A 19,918-nucleotide genomic window follows, 5' to 3' on the forward strand; every position below is an offset into this window, starting at 1 on the left:
GTTGTGAACAATCTTAGCCGTGGGGACTGGGGGTGGTCACAGAAGGGGATGGCGGCGTTTCTTTTTCCTCGCGTTACATTTGATGATACAATATCGATTACCCTTCAGACGTGTGCTCTGAGAAATTTTAGGGGGAAGCCGGGCTTCGCGGGTAGTGACTTCAGTGTGGCAGCTGAGAGATGAGCAAGCGCTCCTCGCGGCCACCACACCCACCACCAGGGCATCTAAACTGCAAACTAATTCGCCGGCAGAACCAGGCTCAGTGGTGCGGGGGTGGGGGGGGGGAACGGGGTCTCCCAACAATTCATTATTCTTACTCTCTGCATTTGCTTAAAGATCAAATCATAAAAACTCAATTCCGGGTCTGCGTCCCCCAGCCCCAGCCCTCCGGGAGGCGGGTGGTTCTTTGTGCGCGAGCGTCTCCGCGCCAGGCGGCCGCAACCCCCCCCCCCGCCATTGCCCCCGCCTCCCACAGGCGGGGCAGGCGGCGGGCTCAGGCTGAACCCCCGCTGCTGAGGGCTTCCTCCGGGCGGCGGGGCCCGCGGCTCTCTGCCGGGCGGAGGGGGGGATGAGAGCTGCGCGACAGCGCCAAGTTACCAAAACCGAGCGCGGGCTGGAGACTCGGCGGGCGAGAGGTAATCGTGCGCCCTCTGCCTGCTGCCGCGGAGCTGCTGGCGCTGGCAGAGGCGGCGACCGCCTCACCGCCTGGACCCTCCTCACCTGGGGCTCGGGCCGGCCCAGAGAGCGCGAGCGCCTACGACGGGCCAGGTATGTCCTGACTTTCACAGGACACTGTGACCAGACATCTTTGGCGCCCCCCCCGCCCCCCCCGCCATTACTCTCAGCCACCCTTTTCAGCTTGGCGTCAGGAAGTGGCGCGGTCTCCTTCCCACACATACGTGTTCACGGAGCCACCACTTGACAAGTGGAAGAGGGGGACTCAGTTCTGCAGGCTTCTAGAACAAACTCCCTGCAGTGGAGGGAAAGCGTCTGGAACCCACCTGGTGCTCTTTTGGAACACACAGGAGCGCCTGAGACGCCCAGTGGTCGTGCTTGCTGCTGTCTGACCGACCTCTGGGCTGTTTTCCGGTCTTCCTGATGATCTTTCCTTAAGTTCTTCAGTCGCTAAACTAAAATGAGGACCCCCCCCAACCCCGTTTTCTTTAAAGCCACCTACTAATGCCACCTGTTGGGCCCCTCGTGAGAGCCATAAGGGGCATGTTCCATAAGCTCCCCCCAATCCCCCACCCTCCACCCCAGTGCAAAATCGAAAGCTCTTTTCTCCCGCAGCCCCATATTTGATTGGCACCGTTTTATTAAGACGGGATTTTCCCTGTTCCGATTTTGCGAATAAACTTGGAATGGGCCAGAATTTTTCTGGGAGCCTTGCCATCGAGGTAGGTTAGTAGTAGGATGATGCTGATGTTTCCGTGGTTGTGTTGGAACTTTAGTATTTTTCATGAAAGATAGAATTCTTGAATCCAGGGGATTCCGAGACTAAATATGGCCCCGGTGCCATGCCCAACACTGTGGTAATAATTGTACAGAATTCAGCTGGCTAGAAAGATTTTTACCCTACGTTATCATTCACTATTTACTGGACCGCATTTAATCATTAAGACAGCCCCGAAACACGTTCCATTGTTACAATTAAGGAAACTGAGGAAACAAATCATAATAAAGTAGTAACTGAGCCAGGCCCTCTCTCTTCTTTGTCTTTTGGTTTTAACTTCATATGTTTTCTCACGTACGCCAATGCCTGTGAATGAGGGAGGCATCCTTCTCTTCAGGAAATGCACTAGCTTTTGAACCTTAATCCTAGTGACTAGCTGTTTTGTCCTGTGACTTTGCAAGATAACTTAGAAATACCAAGAGTAATGGAATGAAAAATTGTGCTTCGAAGTACTTTTTAAAAAGTGCTTCAAAGAGTACTTAGAAATGGCATAGTTTTTTTCACTCCTAAATTATGACTATATGCGTGGGTAGGGAACACACCAAGAAAATAATGTAAAGAAAATTTGATGTAGGCAAAGTAATTGAAGAAAATCTCTGTGTTGCCTTTTCTTCACACATTCTTACCTCTGTCTTTCCTTCCTGACACTCTAACACTCCTTTTCTCATGCTGGGGAAAATATTTTGTCAGGAATTCCATACACAGATTGTGAGGCAATGGTCACTATAATACAAATATTCTTATTATGAGTTTTATATAATAAAAATAGAGTGTGAATTAACTGTAGGAATTGTCATAGAAGTCAGTAATGGAGAAAATAGAACATAGTCTAAAAAGTAGACTTTATTCCCTGTGGAAACCTTTCCCTACTTAAAAGATAATGTAGAAATTACTTAAGATGAGAAAATAAATTATAATGATTTATCTTCTCTTTCATAAAAACACTTGTACTCTATTTAAGAGGAGGCATTGAGAAAAGGTAGCTAAAACAGGGTTTTGAAAGGTAGCAAATTAAGTTGGGGACAATTATATTTTTGATGTGGGTACTTCAGCACATATGTTTTGCATTAATTGCTGCAATAAATTCTGTTAACCTGGCAAAGAGCAAAAACAGCATATTGATGACATTAGTCTTTCAAATCAGAAAGCTGCTTTTAGTATCTTGCTTTCTTCACTGTAATGTACCAAAAAAAAAAAAAAAAAACCAAAAAAAAAAACTAATGTGTTATCTTTTATGTTTCCAACGAATGATTCAACCACTCAAGCTATTGGCACATTTTGCCATAAGCAAAAATGAGGGCTTAGCAACAAACTTTTTTTTTTTTTTTTCTTGCTTCTGGATAATTAGAGTCAACAACTACTTTTCCTATTTTTAAACCTTTTAATTTATATTTGAGTTTGTGGGACTCTTATTCAAGAAAATATAAACTTGACTTTAAAGTCTCCAAACTGAGTTGTCTCTTGTTTTAAGACAAAAATCTTGACTAATTACATGGCAGGGACTCAAAAGGTACAGGAGCAAAGGGATAAGCCAGAGTTAATTTTGTTGCTGATTAATCAATATCAAAATGGTTTTGTCTTGCATTTCCTATATGTTCCTTAAGGTGAGGTTCATTTATCTTCTTTCAAATAATAAAGAAAGATAGATGAATAAATTCTACTGGGCCATAAAGAGTAATACCTCTCCTTTAACCCGCATCCCTACCCTCCTTTGATAAAAATATAAGGCTTTAAAATTAACTTTTTGTCTATGATAAAGTTGGTTGGCTTCCAATCAGTATGAAATTTAGATGTTCTTTATCTACCTTGGGGTGACTAAGGGCAACAGAGAACAGCTTGTTAGTAGTTTAGATGTACTTATTTCCTGATTTTCAAATATAGTTTAGCTATTAATATAAATCTGTAGGTTTTGGAAAGATATATTTATTTATTGCATACAATGGTAGTTCTCACACTAAGGAGAAGTTAGGTTGGGAAGCCCCGTTCAAGCACTGTGTGTATGTATTTGTGTGTGGGTGTCTGTGTGACTGTCTGTGTCAAGGACTATGTGTATATATGTGTGAGGGTGTCTGTGTGTCTATGTCACCAATAGTATTCTCCCTGTACAAATGGAACTATCCCCACACTGTGGGCAAAATTTTATGAATGAGTATATACCTTTTAGAATCTAGATGGTATGAAATTTTGTTTCTCTGAATTATAAATTTGTGATGAGTAAAGATAAAAATAACCATGTGTAAGTTATTTGTCATTATCTAATTTTATAAGTTTTCCTCAACTGGACCCCTTAATTTACCTACAATATGCAAAGATAGTATAAAGCTAGAGTTATGTCTAAATTGTGATTTTTTTTTCCCTTTTATATGCCAAAGCTATTTATGGTTGTTTTTGCATTTTAACTGAATGTAAAGAACTGGCATAATCATAGAAATTATAAATGGAAATTAAATTGGGTTGTTATTCTTTCATTAGGTGTATAAACTTCATCAAATATAGCTATCTCTAAATTCTGAAAATGTTTTTAAAGAAGCAGAAATAAAAGGGAATAGTATTTTTCTCTTGGTTTATTTTTATGATCTGGTTTACCCTAGATAAGTTAATTCTCATTTACATTAGATAACTCAAAAAAGACAAACTCAGATTTTATTATGGCATTCTTAACATTTCTGATCTGAAATTTTAATGCTTTAATAGTCTTTTTTTTGAAAAATGCTTTTCAGTCATTATTATTTGTATTTTATCTGAATGAACAGGTTTTCTTAAACATTTGTATGTTGAATAAGGACATTTTTTTTTCTCTTTCCTTACAAGCAATGTCCAAAATTATTCCAAATGTTTATATCTTTTAAAAATCTATATAGGATTAGAGAAGAAAAGAACTAAAGGTGATCCTTTGGAAACTAATTAAGAATATTTTATTCTATGTTTGCCTGATTTTGCAGTAGGTTTACTACTCTAACCTAATAGTGACAGCTTAGGAATTCAAACTTAATTTCAGAGCCACAAATCTAAAAACCATTAAAAATTAATCAAGAAATATGTTAAGAAAAAAATAACTCATGTTCCATATTATAATTTGTTGTTTGTATTTATTTATTTATCAAACAGTACACACGTGACTATTAGTTATGTACTGGACTTTGGAAAAAAAAATATTGGGAAGAGTATATATTCTTCCCTTGAAGATAACTTAGGTGGAACAGATGACCACAAAATAAATATTTATATAAAAATTTAGTGTTTTAGCATAGACCTAAAAATTACAAAAATACAATATGAATCTTCAGAGTAGGGTGCAGTTAGCTTCCCAGAAAAGAACACCTGGAATATAGAAAAGATTTTTTTAATATAAAAGTTAATAATAATAACTTAAAAACAAGGCAGAGAAGATTAAATGATTTGTCTAATATGTGGTAGCATAATTATAATTCCAATTATTTTACCTCGTATATCTAGAAAACTTTAGAAATAATTGGAATGGGTGCATTTTAAGTATATATACAACTGAAAAGCACCTTTGAAAGTACTGAACACTCAGAATACTAAGAATAGTAAACATATAGCTAAGTTCAATGTCAGTTCTGTCAATAGATTCATACTCATGTGTGCATGAGGGTACATGGGAAACAAACATGATTGCATGTCAGAAAGGAATGATCCCCAAATAGAAGCCTTTATAGGCTGTTCATACTAACTATACTACCAAGAGAAATCACATTGAGGTTTTTTCCGAATTCTACCTTCTCTTTGAGTGACACACTAAAAGTTTTCTGGGGTGCCTGAGTGGCTCAGTGGGGTAAGCCTCTGCTTTCGGCTCAGGTCATGAACTCAGGGTCATGGGATCCAGCCCTGCATCAGGCTCTCTGCTCAGCAGGGGACCTGCTTCCCCTTCCCCCTCTGCCTGCCTCTCTGCCTGCTTGTGCTCTCTCTCTCTCTCTCTCTGTAAAATAAATAAAATCTTAAAAAAAAAAAGTTTTCTGTCACCAGCGCAAATGCTTTGATTTTTTCCCTTGATACCATACTTCTAAGATGGAAAGTTTTGAATTAAACGGATAAGCATGTGACTCCACATTGACTCCTTTGTGGACCTCTGTAGAGACCCATATTTATACCTTGAAGAGTTTGTTTATATGTGTGCATGTCTTTGTGTGTAGCTGTCAGTCCCAATGTGTGACGTAAAATCCAGATGTACTTGTACCCCAGAATATGATGAAGCCAAAGCTAGACCCTGATTTTACTTTTCCAGAAATTTAAATCAATTTATTCTGCAAGGGGTATCTTTTGACATTAAAAAAAAAAAAGAAAGAAAGAAAAGAACATGTTTTGTGGCATAACTATATCCAGAGAATGTTTTTAAATTGAAATTAAATGTTATCACTACACTTTTTGTTCTCTGTGCTAAACTTTTGAATCCTTATATCCAAGGGTGTCCAGGAGTATTTTATTTCTTAAAGAATGCTGTAGTAGAATTGTTCTACTAAAGCAAATGTGCTTATTCTGTTTCATTTTCATAGCCATCAGTCAAACTCTGACTGAACAGATAGTTTTCATTTAGTAGTTGATGCTTGATAATCAAGATTTTATGATTAAAAAATGTATTCCAAGGCAGTCTCAATTTATGGTGTGAAGGCAAAATATATATGCTAAGGTTTGACTATGTAATTGCCTTAGTAATTATTTTTATAATTTTATAATTGCATAATATATTTTCATTTTTTACTTTTTAATCTGTCAGAAAAGTCTTTCTGAATTAGAAATAGAAATAAATAAGTTCTGTTATTTCTAGAACACTTTAAAAGGCAAAATATGTTGGAAAAGTACAGTGTTAGTAAAATCATTAATATTCTACTTTTAGTAAGTTTCACATTTTGGGAAACACATTTTATTTGTCTAAATGATTCCTACTATCAGTTGACAATGCACAGAGACAGAGACCTGCCATTCTAGCCACTGTTATTAAAGCTGGGATAGTTAACTCACTAAAACTTCACTGACAGTAGGCCATCCCCACTCATTTGTGTGAAAGGACTATCTTGTTTTAAGAACACATTCCCTAGTGATAGTTTGATAGCTGTTTTCTCCGTAATAGTACGATATTAGAATGAACTTTATATTTCTCAGATTAAGAAGGAAAAAAAGAGAAAACTTTAACACATTAGAAACAGCACAGGGTTTCCATTTGTGAAGTGTCCGGGTTTCAAGCAGAATTTTGGTCTGTGTTTCTGTTATTTCCTTGAATAACTCTAGTCATTAAAACACAGACATCTTATTGTGAGACTATGTTTTGAGTCCAAAGAGATCTCCCTGCTCTTGGCAAAGATTGAGATGAGACAGCTAATTACAGTTACTTCTGTAATTAGGACCTATATAGAAGTAAATCCAAAATTATTGCTCAGGAGGAAAAGCTTATAAGGAAGAGTAAGTTGATAGGATACCACCTTATCCAGAAATCTGCCTAAATCACATAAATAAGCCATTAAAATACCATGTGACAAAAGTTTTTTTTTTTTTTTCCCACAGAACTGCTAGCACTCAGAATTTTTTCTTGATTTTTTGCATAATGAGTTTAGCTGGCAACTGGGATGGAGAAATTATCACGAATTAATATTTTTCTGTGACACAAAATGCCTGTAAAATTTAACAGAGTTTATAGGAAGACTTATCTGCACACAATAAGTTATTGTTCACTTCATTTATAACCTAAACAATTATGTAAGTTTTAGTCTATGAAATACAATATTAACTCAATCTATTGAAACGGTTTTAGTTATATTTAGGTAGAAATAAATATAAACAGGAAAGCTGCAGGAGCTATAAATTAAGAATATGTAATCACAGTAGGTAAAAGTTATGTTGACATATATAAGTACATAAATCAAACTTTGACTTCTCTAAATTTCTTCTCAATGGCATATCCTAGTATGTACAATAAAATGAACAGCTGAGCTTTGGTGTACTTCTGTCAGAAAATACATCTTGGTTTCTTGATTCCATGTTACGGTTGACCAGAGTACTACACAGAGAATTACAACACCCACAGTAAAATTTATCACTTCCTGTATCATTATCTTCTATTTGTGACATTTAAGGGCAACCTAGAAACAGATTAAAGGACCCTTCTGCTATCTGTAACCTAGAGCAAACCTACTCTTTTTATCGTAACGGAAAGTGATGAAAATGATAAAGATAAGTAGTGTAGAAGAAATGTGGCTGGGACAATGACAGTGGTAGTGTGAATAGGAAAGGAAATTTCATTCTTCTTTAGTAAATGCAAGATATAATCAAAGGATGGGTTCCTATTCTGTTGTGTGGTTCTACAGTTATTTGCAACTGGCTTTAAAGGCACCTTAGCTGAATGTTTCATATGAAAACATGTTTCTTATTATAAGAGTCTAAATTCTTTAGCCATTAAACTCCTCTGATCACCTAGAATTAATTATTTGATAATTTTTATAACTCAATTTTTTAAAAAAATGCAACTAGCATTTCATAAAATACAAATAGCATTACTGTAAAGCATAGTGACATGTTATTAGATAATTGAAAAGATCTTCCACTTCAGTAAGAAATTGTGTCATTTAATTTTAAAAATTATTTTAGCAATATCTGCGTATTTGCAGCCCTTAATTTGCAAGACAGAATATTAGTTTAGTTCTCAGTCTTTCTAAGTGGATACATAGTCACATGAATCAGAGCTTTGAAATGCCTTCCAAAAAAATCTTGGCATGTTAATGATTCCCCAAGTGAATACTCCAGAAATGTATACCTTAAATTTTTAATCTGTCCTCACTAGCTGGCAATATTTGTTGAAAACACTTATTTTAGTAATCAAGTCCTTTAAAAATATTATTGCATTATTATTAAGAAGGGAACAGGTATAAATTCTTGGTATAGATGATTCTTCATAACACTGTTTGTACAAATGAACCAAGGAGTGGACATTTATTTGGTTGTCTCTCCATTATGATGGAGGATAGGAAAGAAGAGAGGGCAAGACTCCTGGACATCTTTTTTTTTTTTTAAGATTTTATTTATTTATTTGATAGAGAGGGGGAGAGAGAGAGAGAGCACAAGTAGGCAGAGCAGCAGGCAGAGGAAGAGGGAGAAGTAGGCTCCCCACTGAGCAGGGATCAAGATGCAGTGTGGACCTTCAATCCCAGGACCCTTGGATCATGACCTAAGTTAAAGGCGGAGTTTAACTGAGCGATTTAGGTGCCCCAAGACTCGTGGACATCTTAAACCCACAATCCAGCTTGTGGGAAAAGTGACAGTAAAGATTGGTGGCAGGAATGACAGGAAGATTTCCTCCTTTCTAAAAGTACTTGCTCCAGTTTGAGCCAACTTATCTATTCTTACTTTGCTCTTATTCCTGTTCTCCATTCTATCCCTCCTAATCCCCATCAGAGACTATAATTCCTTTTGCTCAGCAAATTCACATTAGTGCTCGCTTGAAAGCCAACTCAGTGAGTTTGAAAAAGGATTCCCTTACAGTTTTCATGAATGTGAACCCCTTTACCCATTCATACATCTTTTATTTAAAAGAAATAAAGTTTAGGCAGGGTAAAACACGTTAAAGAAACCCAGAACTATATCCATCCAGACTTTGGACACTGATTTCCAAATACAGTTTTGCCAAAAAGCACTTATTTATTGCTTTGCTCAGAGTCAGGACATTTTAAAATGTGTCTGGCTTAAATCACTTTAAGAAGTTAATATATGCCATAGAGCCCTTTAAACTGAAAATTTTTTTTAAAGAGAAAATCTGATATTAATGAAATGACATGTTTCCTGCTACAAAACAAAAATATTTAGAAATCATACCATTAGAATATGAACACTGGTAAGGAACAATTTATATCTTTGAAAAGTAATCTGGCACAAGGCAGTTATTAAAGGATTAAAGTCATCCTCCATCTGACCTTAAGAATATTCCGAACTCTTCTTGGTTAAAAGTTATAATCATGGACTCAGAATTTTTTCAGCAGTTGAAATAAACCTTCCACATTGCAAATCATCATTAAAACTCAAAAAACTGAATATAATTGTATGTCACAATTCTGCTTCTTCCATGTGTCCCAACATTTGTATGTTGGTACCACCAACAGGCTATGATCAGGGTGTACCTCTATTTTAGGAGAGAAAGCATTAGAAACCCTAGTTCTTGCGTGATTCAGTGTCAGGTTCAATATGTTATATTACAATGTTGGATTTAGTCAATATATCCAGAGAACTCACTTGCAACATGCTGACTTTCAAATTCCATTAACTTTCTCTTTTTCTTATTTCAATTATGCTATACTCAGACTGCTGCACAACAGATGACAGGAGACTTGAGGTTATATCCTGGGAAGTCCCAGGTTAGCAATCATTCACTTTAAAGTGGCTAGTATTCTTAGATTCTGCTTTTCTTATTTGGATATAAACAAAAGGCACCATATGAACTCAAAACATAAGCTTTTAAAAAGTGTTTTGATGTCACTCTTCTTTTCTATTAGGTTATATATACATGGTTGATTATAAATACAATTCATAAACCAACATGGTATGGTTGTGAGTTCAGATATTAATTTTACAAGAACACTGAATCTGTATAGCATGTTGTAAACTCATGGAGGCTTTAAATACATTTCTATTATTTGATCATCACATGATGCAACAGTGTGAGATAACCAGGACAGATGTAATTATGTTTGATAGACAACAGAATCAGAATCATGGGTAATGATGCTGTTGTGTTTTCCTCATTCATGTAAAATAGAGTACACTAAATTTCCATTTCCAAGTAAATGAAATAAATTCAATTAATTTATTATACTTATTTAATCAACAGTGTGATATAATTCTTTTTGGCTTAGTTATTCTCTTTTGAGTAGACACCAAATACTGATATGATTAGTCCAGTCCCTTCTCCCTCATTATCATCAAAGAAAACTACAGGGTATTTAGTTCTTAGTTAACAGCCTACATTCCAATAAGTCGTTTACTAAATGGAGACAATATTCATGTCTTCTTTTGCCTCAAACACTTTCCTCCTCTGGTTACTAATATTGAAATTAAATCAGTCATTTATCTTAGCGTGCTGAGTGACACATATTCATTTAGTACATATTCAGTTATTACACACACACACACACAAATACATTGAACCATTTAGACTCCTAAAGGGATTGCAAATATGATCTAATGATGAATATTAGCATTGTAAATTCTATGCAAATCATATGTAAAACTCAGAGAAATCATCTGATGACTGATAGAACTGTCAAAGTAGGATTCATCAATCGAACATATCTATTAGAATGAATGTTGGTAAGATGCTTTACTCTGAAGGTGAATTTTCATATTTTCAAAAGTTCTCTAACATTGATTAATCTGAAATATTATCTGTAACATTGATTAATTGGTAGAGGGTTTTTAAAAATCATTTTTGACAGATAATTTCAATACAATTAAGCATACTATTCATTTCCAAACTGATATCCTGGGAAATAATACCATTATGGAAATTGCACTATGTAATCCATGCAGCAACTGGTTTCTTCTCTTATCTAAATATAACTACTTCTCAGTGGGATTAATTCATTGTGAGAAAAAAAATCTTTAATCATTAAAGAATTCCAGAGTAATTAAGTTTATGTACTTTCACTAGCAAAACTTAAAGATTCTAACTTTGAGAATTATATGTCTTCTAACTTAATAGTCAGGAGGATTTTTTGAAACTCATCTAGATAACCAAATACCTTCTTTTAAAAAGCAGTTCTTTTTTTTTTTAGTTTTATTTTATTTTATTTTATTTATTTGACAGAGAGAGAGAGAGAGATCACAAGTAGGCAGAGAGGCAGGCAGAGGGGGAGGGGGAAGCAGGCTTCCTGCTGAGCAGAAAGTCCGATGCTGAGCTCAATCCCAGGACCCTGAGATCATTACCTGAGCAGAAGGTAGAAGCTTAACCCACTAAGCCACCCAGGCTCCCCTAAAAAGCAGTTCTTGAAAATTTAGAATTCTCACACCTATAAAATATGTTTTTTCTTTTACTTAACATTTTGTAAGATTAATGTTTCCTATTTAGGGTGATTGAAGAGTGGTATTTTTTATGTATCAGGAAATATTTTATTGACAACACAAGGACCTGTTTATGCAGTACATATATTAACATTGTATTTTGATTTATGTATATATGGAACTGAAAATGATTTCTCATTGTATTTATTGATTCACCTGCTCTGGTTTATGTTAATAATACATAGCTATTTTGTGTAAACTTCTTCCACCTCTTCCATTAGTCAATTGTGGGATTGCTTTCTGATTTAGATGAAGGATGAGGTAAAACCATAGTTTACATTGTTTAATAGATCAACAAAGTGAACCTTTCGTTATTAATTCAACTTGAAGTATCTTTTTATATTTTAATTTCTAATTCATTACCAATTAATACCCTCTGCATTAAAAAGAAATGATTTGGGACTCCTGGTGGCTCAGTCAGTTAAACCTCTGCCTCAGGTCATGATCCCAGGGTCCTGGGATCGAGTCCTGCATCGGGCTCCTTGCTTGGCAGGGAGCCTGCTTCTCTCTCTGCCTCTGCCTGCCACTCTGCCTGCTTGTGCACTTGCTCTCTCTCTCTCTCTCTCTCTGACAAATAAATAAATAAAACCTTTAAAAATTAAAAAGAAATTATTTGTCTTTCTTTAATAATATATTCAAAATGAAAACACATTCATGTTGTGTCTTATTATTCATCAGACTTTTTAATAGCTAGTGCAAAGTTCTAAGTAAAATCATTAAAGCCTTTGAGTAACAATGCTTTCTTTAAATAACTAAAGCTTATTCCAGGGAGTTTTATAAAACATAGTTTTGTTTTGATTTCTCCTGAAATTATTAGTTAAGCATGTTTTTTTTATTACACATAAGAAGACAATTTATGTGGTATTAAAAATTCTTCTATTGGACACAGACAATAAAAAGATGTCCTAACAGACACAAACAGAAATATTGGTCCGTTATGGAAGCATATTAAAGAAGTTCATTCATAGTGAAATCATATGTAAATTTGTTAAATTTAATGGTTTTCTAAGTTATTTTGATAACATGTTAGCATTAATGTTTCCTGTTTTTCAGTTTTACCATTTCCTCCTTAAACCTATAATTACTTGGTCAAAAATTGTTATCAATATTTTGAATATTGATCTATCATTATAAATAAGCACAGTCAAAAAAGCCAGAGAAATTTAATTCCTTAACTGTTTCTGTGATTACTTTCCCTTTGCCATTTCCTTCTTTTTCTTTCATATTCCTATCACAAAAATAAAGAGTCCTGTGTTTTAAACATGGTCTTATTCTTATATCAACAACAACAGACAACGTTAACTTGAGAGAGGCAAATAGAAATTTATTTATTTTAACTGCATTTGTGTATCTGTGTTTTCTTTTAGTCAATCTACTGGATTCAAAAACAATTCAAGGGGAGCTGGGATGGATCTCTTACCCATCACATGGGGTGAGTCTGGTAAACTATTGAAAGGAAACATGATTCTCTCCATTGTCTCATAGAGAACAGAGGGAATTACTGGTATGTCCTCTAACATGAACTCCTCTACTTCGGTGACATATATATTTATCAGTATATTCAATACATGCACTAAGAGAGCCAGATATTTGTGTCCAATGGAACTATTAAAATTTTTGAAGTCTTATTTTTTCCTTCTGAATCAATTGCCATCAGTTGCTTGATGACACTAATTAAACCTTTTAATTATTACTGGCATCATGTAGATGGTCTGAGTGTGATCATCTAACATTCTTTTTGTGATGTGATCAGAAGAGGTGAATTGAGAAGACATTTCAAATTTCAAGTAATGTAGAAAGTGTGTATTTAGAGACCTGCAGAGTCATAGCATTAAAAGCAGCCTTGGAGACCATCCAAGTAGGATATATTTGTCAATTCTGTAAAACCTTAAAATCTTTGTTCATTGGTCTTTATTTCTTAATTTCTTCACATTGCTTTAATTTCTTCACTTAAAATGTCTGCAGCATGTCAAGGTCAACTTAAGCCTGGGGAATTTTATTTAGAAAAAAAAAATTGACTACCTTTAAATTTAAGCTCTTTATATACCTTTAATACATTAACAAGCCAGACATAGATTACTAAAGTGTATATAGTATTTTTGTGACCCAACCGTTTCTGATAAGATTCTGTGAGAAAGTTTTTTTTTTTTTTTCTTTTCTTTTTCTTTTCTTTTCTTTTCTTCTTCTTTTTTTTTTGGTTGGGGGGAGAGGATCATCATACACATTTGGAAAATTCTTGTTCTTACGAAATTGTGTAATAAGTGCCTAAACATACCTTGCTTCCAGGTATAGCTTGTGGAAAATGTAAAATGTTATTTTGAAATACCTGTGGTAGGAACAAATTTGTGTATTTCTTTTCCTTCTACTCATCCTCTTTTTAAAGAGGTTATAATTACTTCCACTTAGTGCTGATATTCAGTCTTTAGATTTTTGTGCCTAAACATACTGATTTTTACGGTACTGCCAACTTCTTCACCAACGGATGTTTTACATCAGAGATACTTCATCTATCTGTCATCTTTGAATCTGCTTCTCTTCCTGGTACACCTTGACATTGACACAATGCCAAAACCTATCACATAATCAGGACTTGGTTGGTTGTTTTGGAGGAGAAAATATGAAGTAAGCCAGGATTTGGTCTTCCCATAGGTGTAAAAGGAATCAAATTATTAGGATAAAAGCACATCCTGGGTAGTCATAACGAGTGAATCAAAACTCCAGATTGAGCTGGAAAACTCATTTAAAACTAATCACCCTAAAGTCAAGTCTAATTTTATTTTATTTTATTTATTTTTTTTTTAAGATTTTATTTATTTATTTGTCATAGAGAGAGAAGCGAGAGTGAGCACAGGCAGACAGAGTGGCAGGCAGAGGCAGAGGGAGAAGCAGGCTCCCTGCCAAGCAAGGAGCCCGATGTGGGACTCGATCCCAGGACGCTGGGATCATGACCTGAGCCGAAGGCAGCTGCTTAACCAACTGAGCCACCCAGGCGTCCCTCAAGTCTAATTTTAATTCTGATTTTAGAAATTTGCGTTTTTCAATACTCCGTCAGGTTACCCACTATAGAAACTTGCTGCCTAAGGATGTATGAAAAGCAAAAATCACAGTGACATTTTACTAACAGATAGTTATACGTGCTTATAAAAAACAACAAGAAATTAACATGTATTTCAAAGCAACAGTCTGTTTCATGATTTCCTTTGAAGAAGGTATAAAGAAAACATATTTCTATATATTAAGACTTTTGGGGAGAATACTGTATAAGTGAATTCACTTAACCATGTTAATATTAAGAGATATTGTGATGAAACAAAACTGGCACTTCTGCTTCCAGAGATATGTTGGGGGTGGGGAGAAATGTTCTAGAGAAATGTTCTCTACTACTCAAGGTGTGGTAGGTATGTGCACTAACCAGCAATATCAATCCCCCAGAGATTTTTTGATATAGACTCTCAGGACCTGCCCCAGACTTTCTGAATCAGAATCTGAATCTTAACATGGTCCCCAGGGAATTGCTGAGCTCTTTAAATTTAAGAAGCACTACTTAGGATAACTCACTTCTTGGCTTTTCCCATCTCTTGCCCAATTTCCTACCTCATTTTTGTCCACAAATTCTATGGCTTTATCAGCAAACAGTTTTCAGTTTTCCTTTGGCTTTTGGTTGCCTCAGAGAGCAAACCTCATGAGCTTGGGCTTCCTCTTCATTGTTTTCCTGGTGCATCTCCTTGCAGCTGTGTCATTCCTTCTGGAGGGGAGGGGGAATGGGGAGTTGGGTGAGCCTAGTAGTGGGTATTAAGTAGGGCAAGTATTGCATGAAGCACTGGGTGTGATGCATAAACAATGAATCTTGGAACACTGAAAAAATAAAGTTAAATAAAAGCCTAAGACAACTGCCCAAGTTTTCGGAGTTATCATTAAAACTATCAGGGAGAAAACAAAAATTTCCCCAACAGGTCATGATATTTATAACATCCCAAGACCCCAAAGCAAAAGAGAAAAAAAAATAGAGAGAGAGAGAGGGAGAGAGAGATGTGAATTATTATCCTGTGGTGCTGTATAGTGTGTTTTTCCTCTAAATCATATATTGTGTTAACCAAAATGTCCACAACGAAATAAGTAACATAATTTGGAATATGTTTGATTAATATTCATTTCTTTTTGAGAAACTGATGAAATTTTTTTTTAAAGATTTTATTTATTTATTTGACAGAGATCACAAGTAGGCAGGGAGGCAGAGCAAAGAGAGAGAGGGGGAAGCAGGCTCCCCACTGAGCAGAGAGCCCAGTGCGGGGCTCCTTCCCAGGATCCTGAGATCATGTCCTGAGCAGAAGGCAGAGGCTTTAACCCACTGAGCCACCCAGGCGCCCCCAAAACTGGTGAAATTCTCGAGTAAAAGCACTGCATAATTAATTACCAGTTGGAATTTAACATCCTTGCTTTTATAATTGTTTATGCTTTTAGATTTAATTATTTTTATTGCCTAACCAGTGCCATTTTCACTATAACAAAAATAGGTTAATTTTGTGATCTTTTGTTTTTAAAGGAAATAGTTAAAAATATCATGATATTTTTGTTACAGCTTTTCCATAAAAAGTGAAATGTAGTTGCTGGAAACAATTTTGAACTTGTTACTGTCTTAATTGATTAACTCCAATAAAAGTAGTGCATCTGTTTGTAGGTTAACTAAAATATGAATATAACGTTTGGAGGAAAAAATTGTAATAACAATGTTATAGCATACTAAATAACTGAAAACCCTGCTTTGTGTGTGTGTGAGAGAGACAACATTTAAATTCTATTCTCTTAGCATATTTTAACTATTCGATACAGTGTTACCAACTTCACTCACTGTAGTTTACATTCTATCCACAGAGCTTATTCATCTTACAGTGAAAGTTTGTACTCTTTTACCTACTTCTCCCTATTTCTCCTACTTCTCAGTCCCTGACACCCACTTTTCTGCTGTTTCTATGGGTTTGACTCTTTTTTCCCCCTAAATTCTGTGAAATAGTGATATTATGTAATATTTATCTTTCTCTGTCTGGCTTATTTCATAGCATAATGCCCTAAAGGCCCATGCATGTTGTTGGAAACAGCAAGGAAAATCCTACTCTTTTGATTTAGGGCAATGGTTTTCAGTGTGATGGGGGAGGTGGGTAGGTAGGGAGGCAATTTTGAATTGGCTCCATGGAGATATTTAAAATGTCTGGAGATATTGTTGGTTGTCATAACTGGTAAGGCAGGACACTGCTGGCATTTAGTGTGGAAGGTCTGGGGTGCTGCTAAACATCTTGCAAGAAACAGGGCAAACTCCCACAACAAAGAATAATCAGGTCCCAAATAACACTGCCCAGGTTGAGAAATCCTTGCTTAAGGGATGAATAATGGTGCTTTGTCAGGAGCTATGGTCACTAAAAATGAAGCTGGGAGACTGCTGGCAACTTCTTTAAGTCTCAACTCATCCAAATTCCAAATCTTTTGCAATATGAATTTTAAAAAATGATTGTATACCAGAGCTATATAAAATTAATATATTTGGAAAAGGCCCAACGATGAGTCATTCCTTCATGTATGTTCTTTCCTATTTTTGTTCCCCTTTTCCCCCAGAGATGTATTCATGCATAAAAACTTACAATTAACCTATGTAATTTTTTTGGGAGGAGTATTTCTATCTCTATTTTAAAATGATGCTTCAAATCTTAGAGGAAATCTGGTAGGAAATTATGGTACTATGCCATTAGGCCTGGAAAAAATTCTCCAAATGAGTATCTGGGAGGAAATTTAATGAGACTTTGGTTTTCTCTAAATGATTTTTTTTTAAAGATTTATTTATTTATTTAGAAAATTTTTCCTTAAAGATTTCCTTAGACATTTATTGGTGCCTTACTTATGATAATGTATAATCATAATAAATGATATGTATTTATTTTAGAGAGAGAGAGAGAGAAAGGGCAAATGAGAGTGATGGGTGTGGGGGGGCAGAGGGCAAGAATCATTTGCAAGCAGACTCCTGGCTCTGTGTGGAGCCCAAGCAGGGCTTGATCTCATGACCCATGAGGTTATGACCTCAGCTGAAACCAAGAGTCAGATGCTTGACCAATTGAGTCACCCAGGCACCCCTCTAAATGAAATTCTTAAAAATAATACTCAAAGTTTGTAAACTGAAATTATCAGGGGGTTATGAACACAATTTATTTTTTGATAAGAGTTTTTTTTTTGTCATGGATAAGTTTTGGCACTAAGTCTGTTCACTTTAGTAAAGCAGACATAGCAATGACATTTGCTGTCTTTATGAACTGTGAATTAAAATGTTCGAATTTTGGGTATAATTATCTTCAGAAACTTTAGTAATCAGTAGGTTAAATATTCTTTGATTTAGGGGACAATCAACACATGTAAAAGCCCATTTATATATTTTATTACAACTTTGAAAGAGTCTTTTGTTTAAATATGACTAGTATTTAAATTTATTCATTGGTTGATTGATTGATAATGCCAATCTACCACATAAGCTTTCTTAGTATATGTACCAATGTAGAAGAAGGATCAGAGGGAGGTGGAGCTGTATAATTAGAATAGTATTGACATGCTAACCAAATAATACAAAGGAATTATGATCCCCAATTCACTTAATTACAGAAGCTCAGATAGCCAAAAGAGCATGAGGAGAGGGCTGGGGAATGTGCTGTGATGAGCACTGGGTGTTATACGTAAGTAATGAATCACTGAACACTAACTACATCAAAAACTAATGATACAGTGGCTAACTGAATGTAATAAAAATTTTTTTAAAAAAGGAGAGAGTTTAGGAAATATAGAAAAAGCACAGCCTGAAATGAGTGATTCATATATATTAGCTGACGATAGAAAGAATTCTCAAAATTAGTAATTGCAGAGCTTTTTTTTTTTTTTAATTTTCTACCTTCCTCTTTTTTCAACTTCTTTAGAATTTTTTTTCCTTAAAGATTTCCTCAGAAATTTATTGGTGCCTCGCTTATGATAATGTACGTAAACAAGCTAAAACAAACAAAACAAAACCAAAATGCTCTTTTGGCAAAGAGGCTCTGTTGGTTGTCCCCAACATCTGTTTCCTGGCTTTTTCTTGAGAATGGCGCACCTATATTGTTTACGTTTTCACCTTCAGTTGTGTCCCTGGAAAATAGCCCCTCTGCGACTCTGGAGCAGCTGTGCTCCCTTCATGACCAGAAAAGCACTAACCCACTTGGGTTAGCCTGGAGAAATTAGCCTAGAGCCCTGACTGGCAGAACCACTGAGTTATGTAAAAGAATTTTCCTTGTTCAAATCACTCTTAGTATTTCCCCATACTTTCAAACGAAAGGGATTCTGATAGAATACAATGTTTAATTTCCTGAACAAATATCTTAAATTCCAAATGAGAGATACAGCAATGGATAATTATATTTATATTATTTTGTGAATTGTATTATGTTATTTGTATTTTCCCAGTGCTTAGTATGATGTTAAAGATCATATGCAGATTAGTAAAATACAGTGAGCTACATTGTTTAGGGTTGGAAAACTGCATTTGAAATCTGGCTTTGCTATTTATTTATTTATTTATTTAAGATTTTATTTATTTGACAGACAGAGATCACAAGTAGGCAGAGAGGCAGGCAGAGAGAGGAGGAAGCAGGATCTCCGCTGAGCAGAGAGCCCGATGCTGGGCTCTATCCCAGGACCCTGGGATCATGACCTGAGTCGAAGGCAGAGGCTTTAACTCACTGAGCCACCCAGGTGCCCCTGGCTTTGCTATTTACTACTATTGATCCAACATAGGCTAATTAACCTTCATTAACATTTCTCTTTACTTTTAAAAGTGGAATAATAATAATTTCCATGTCACAGCACTTTGTAGTGAATATTTGAGCAAATAAGATATTTATGTTATCTATGACAAGATATACGAGATAATGAATGTGAAAGAGCTATAAAAATATAATTTCTTATTCTTAAATAAATTTGAGGATTACCCCTTCTAATCTTAGCTCTCAGACTATATGTGGCATCTTGGATTTGGATTTAGGAGAAGGAAAATTGATAGTACTACCTGATGTTTTTTTCTCAGTTAAGAGCCCCAAACATGGCCTTTGACATCACATGGTTGTTACGGTATTGAATCTGTGCAGACAAAAGTGTCCATAAAGTCTTGGCATTATATTTTGAATCGAAAGGGTCAAATATGGATGAATGAGTCAAAAGTTGCATGTCCACTTTAATTTATTTCAAAATTTTAAGTGATGAGAATTTCCTCAAAATTTTAATATCTCTCCTTCAGGGAGACCTTCTGACACTTTCACATGCCACTCTCCTGCCACCCCTCCCCTGTACCCACCCACACCCCTCCAGGTGAGCATGTAATACTGTTAAGCTCATCTTCCTTGTTCT

The 19,918-nt window shown here is 35.6% G+C and overlaps 1 protein-coding gene across 2 annotated transcripts in view; it reads left to right on the forward strand.

Annotated features, from left to right (window-relative positions):
* EPHA3 (EPH receptor A3) overlaps nucleotides 1-19,918 on the forward strand; it is a 378,318-nt gene that overhangs the window by 6,498 nt on the left and 351,902 nt on the right. For both annotated transcript variants that reach the window (XM_047722433.1, XM_047722443.1), the window contains exon 2: nucleotides 12,880-12,944. In XM_047722433.1, coding sequence (XP_047578389.1) covers nucleotides 12,880-12,944 — 65 coding nt within the window. The remainder of the gene's footprint in view (nucleotides 1-12,879; nucleotides 12,945-19,918) is intronic.

This window comes from Lutra lutra, chromosome 1 (genome assembly GCF_902655055.1).
Source record: "Lutra lutra chromosome 1, mLutLut1.2, whole genome shotgun sequence".
Taxonomy (NCBI): Eukaryota; Metazoa; Chordata; class Mammalia; order Carnivora; family Mustelidae; genus Lutra; species Lutra lutra.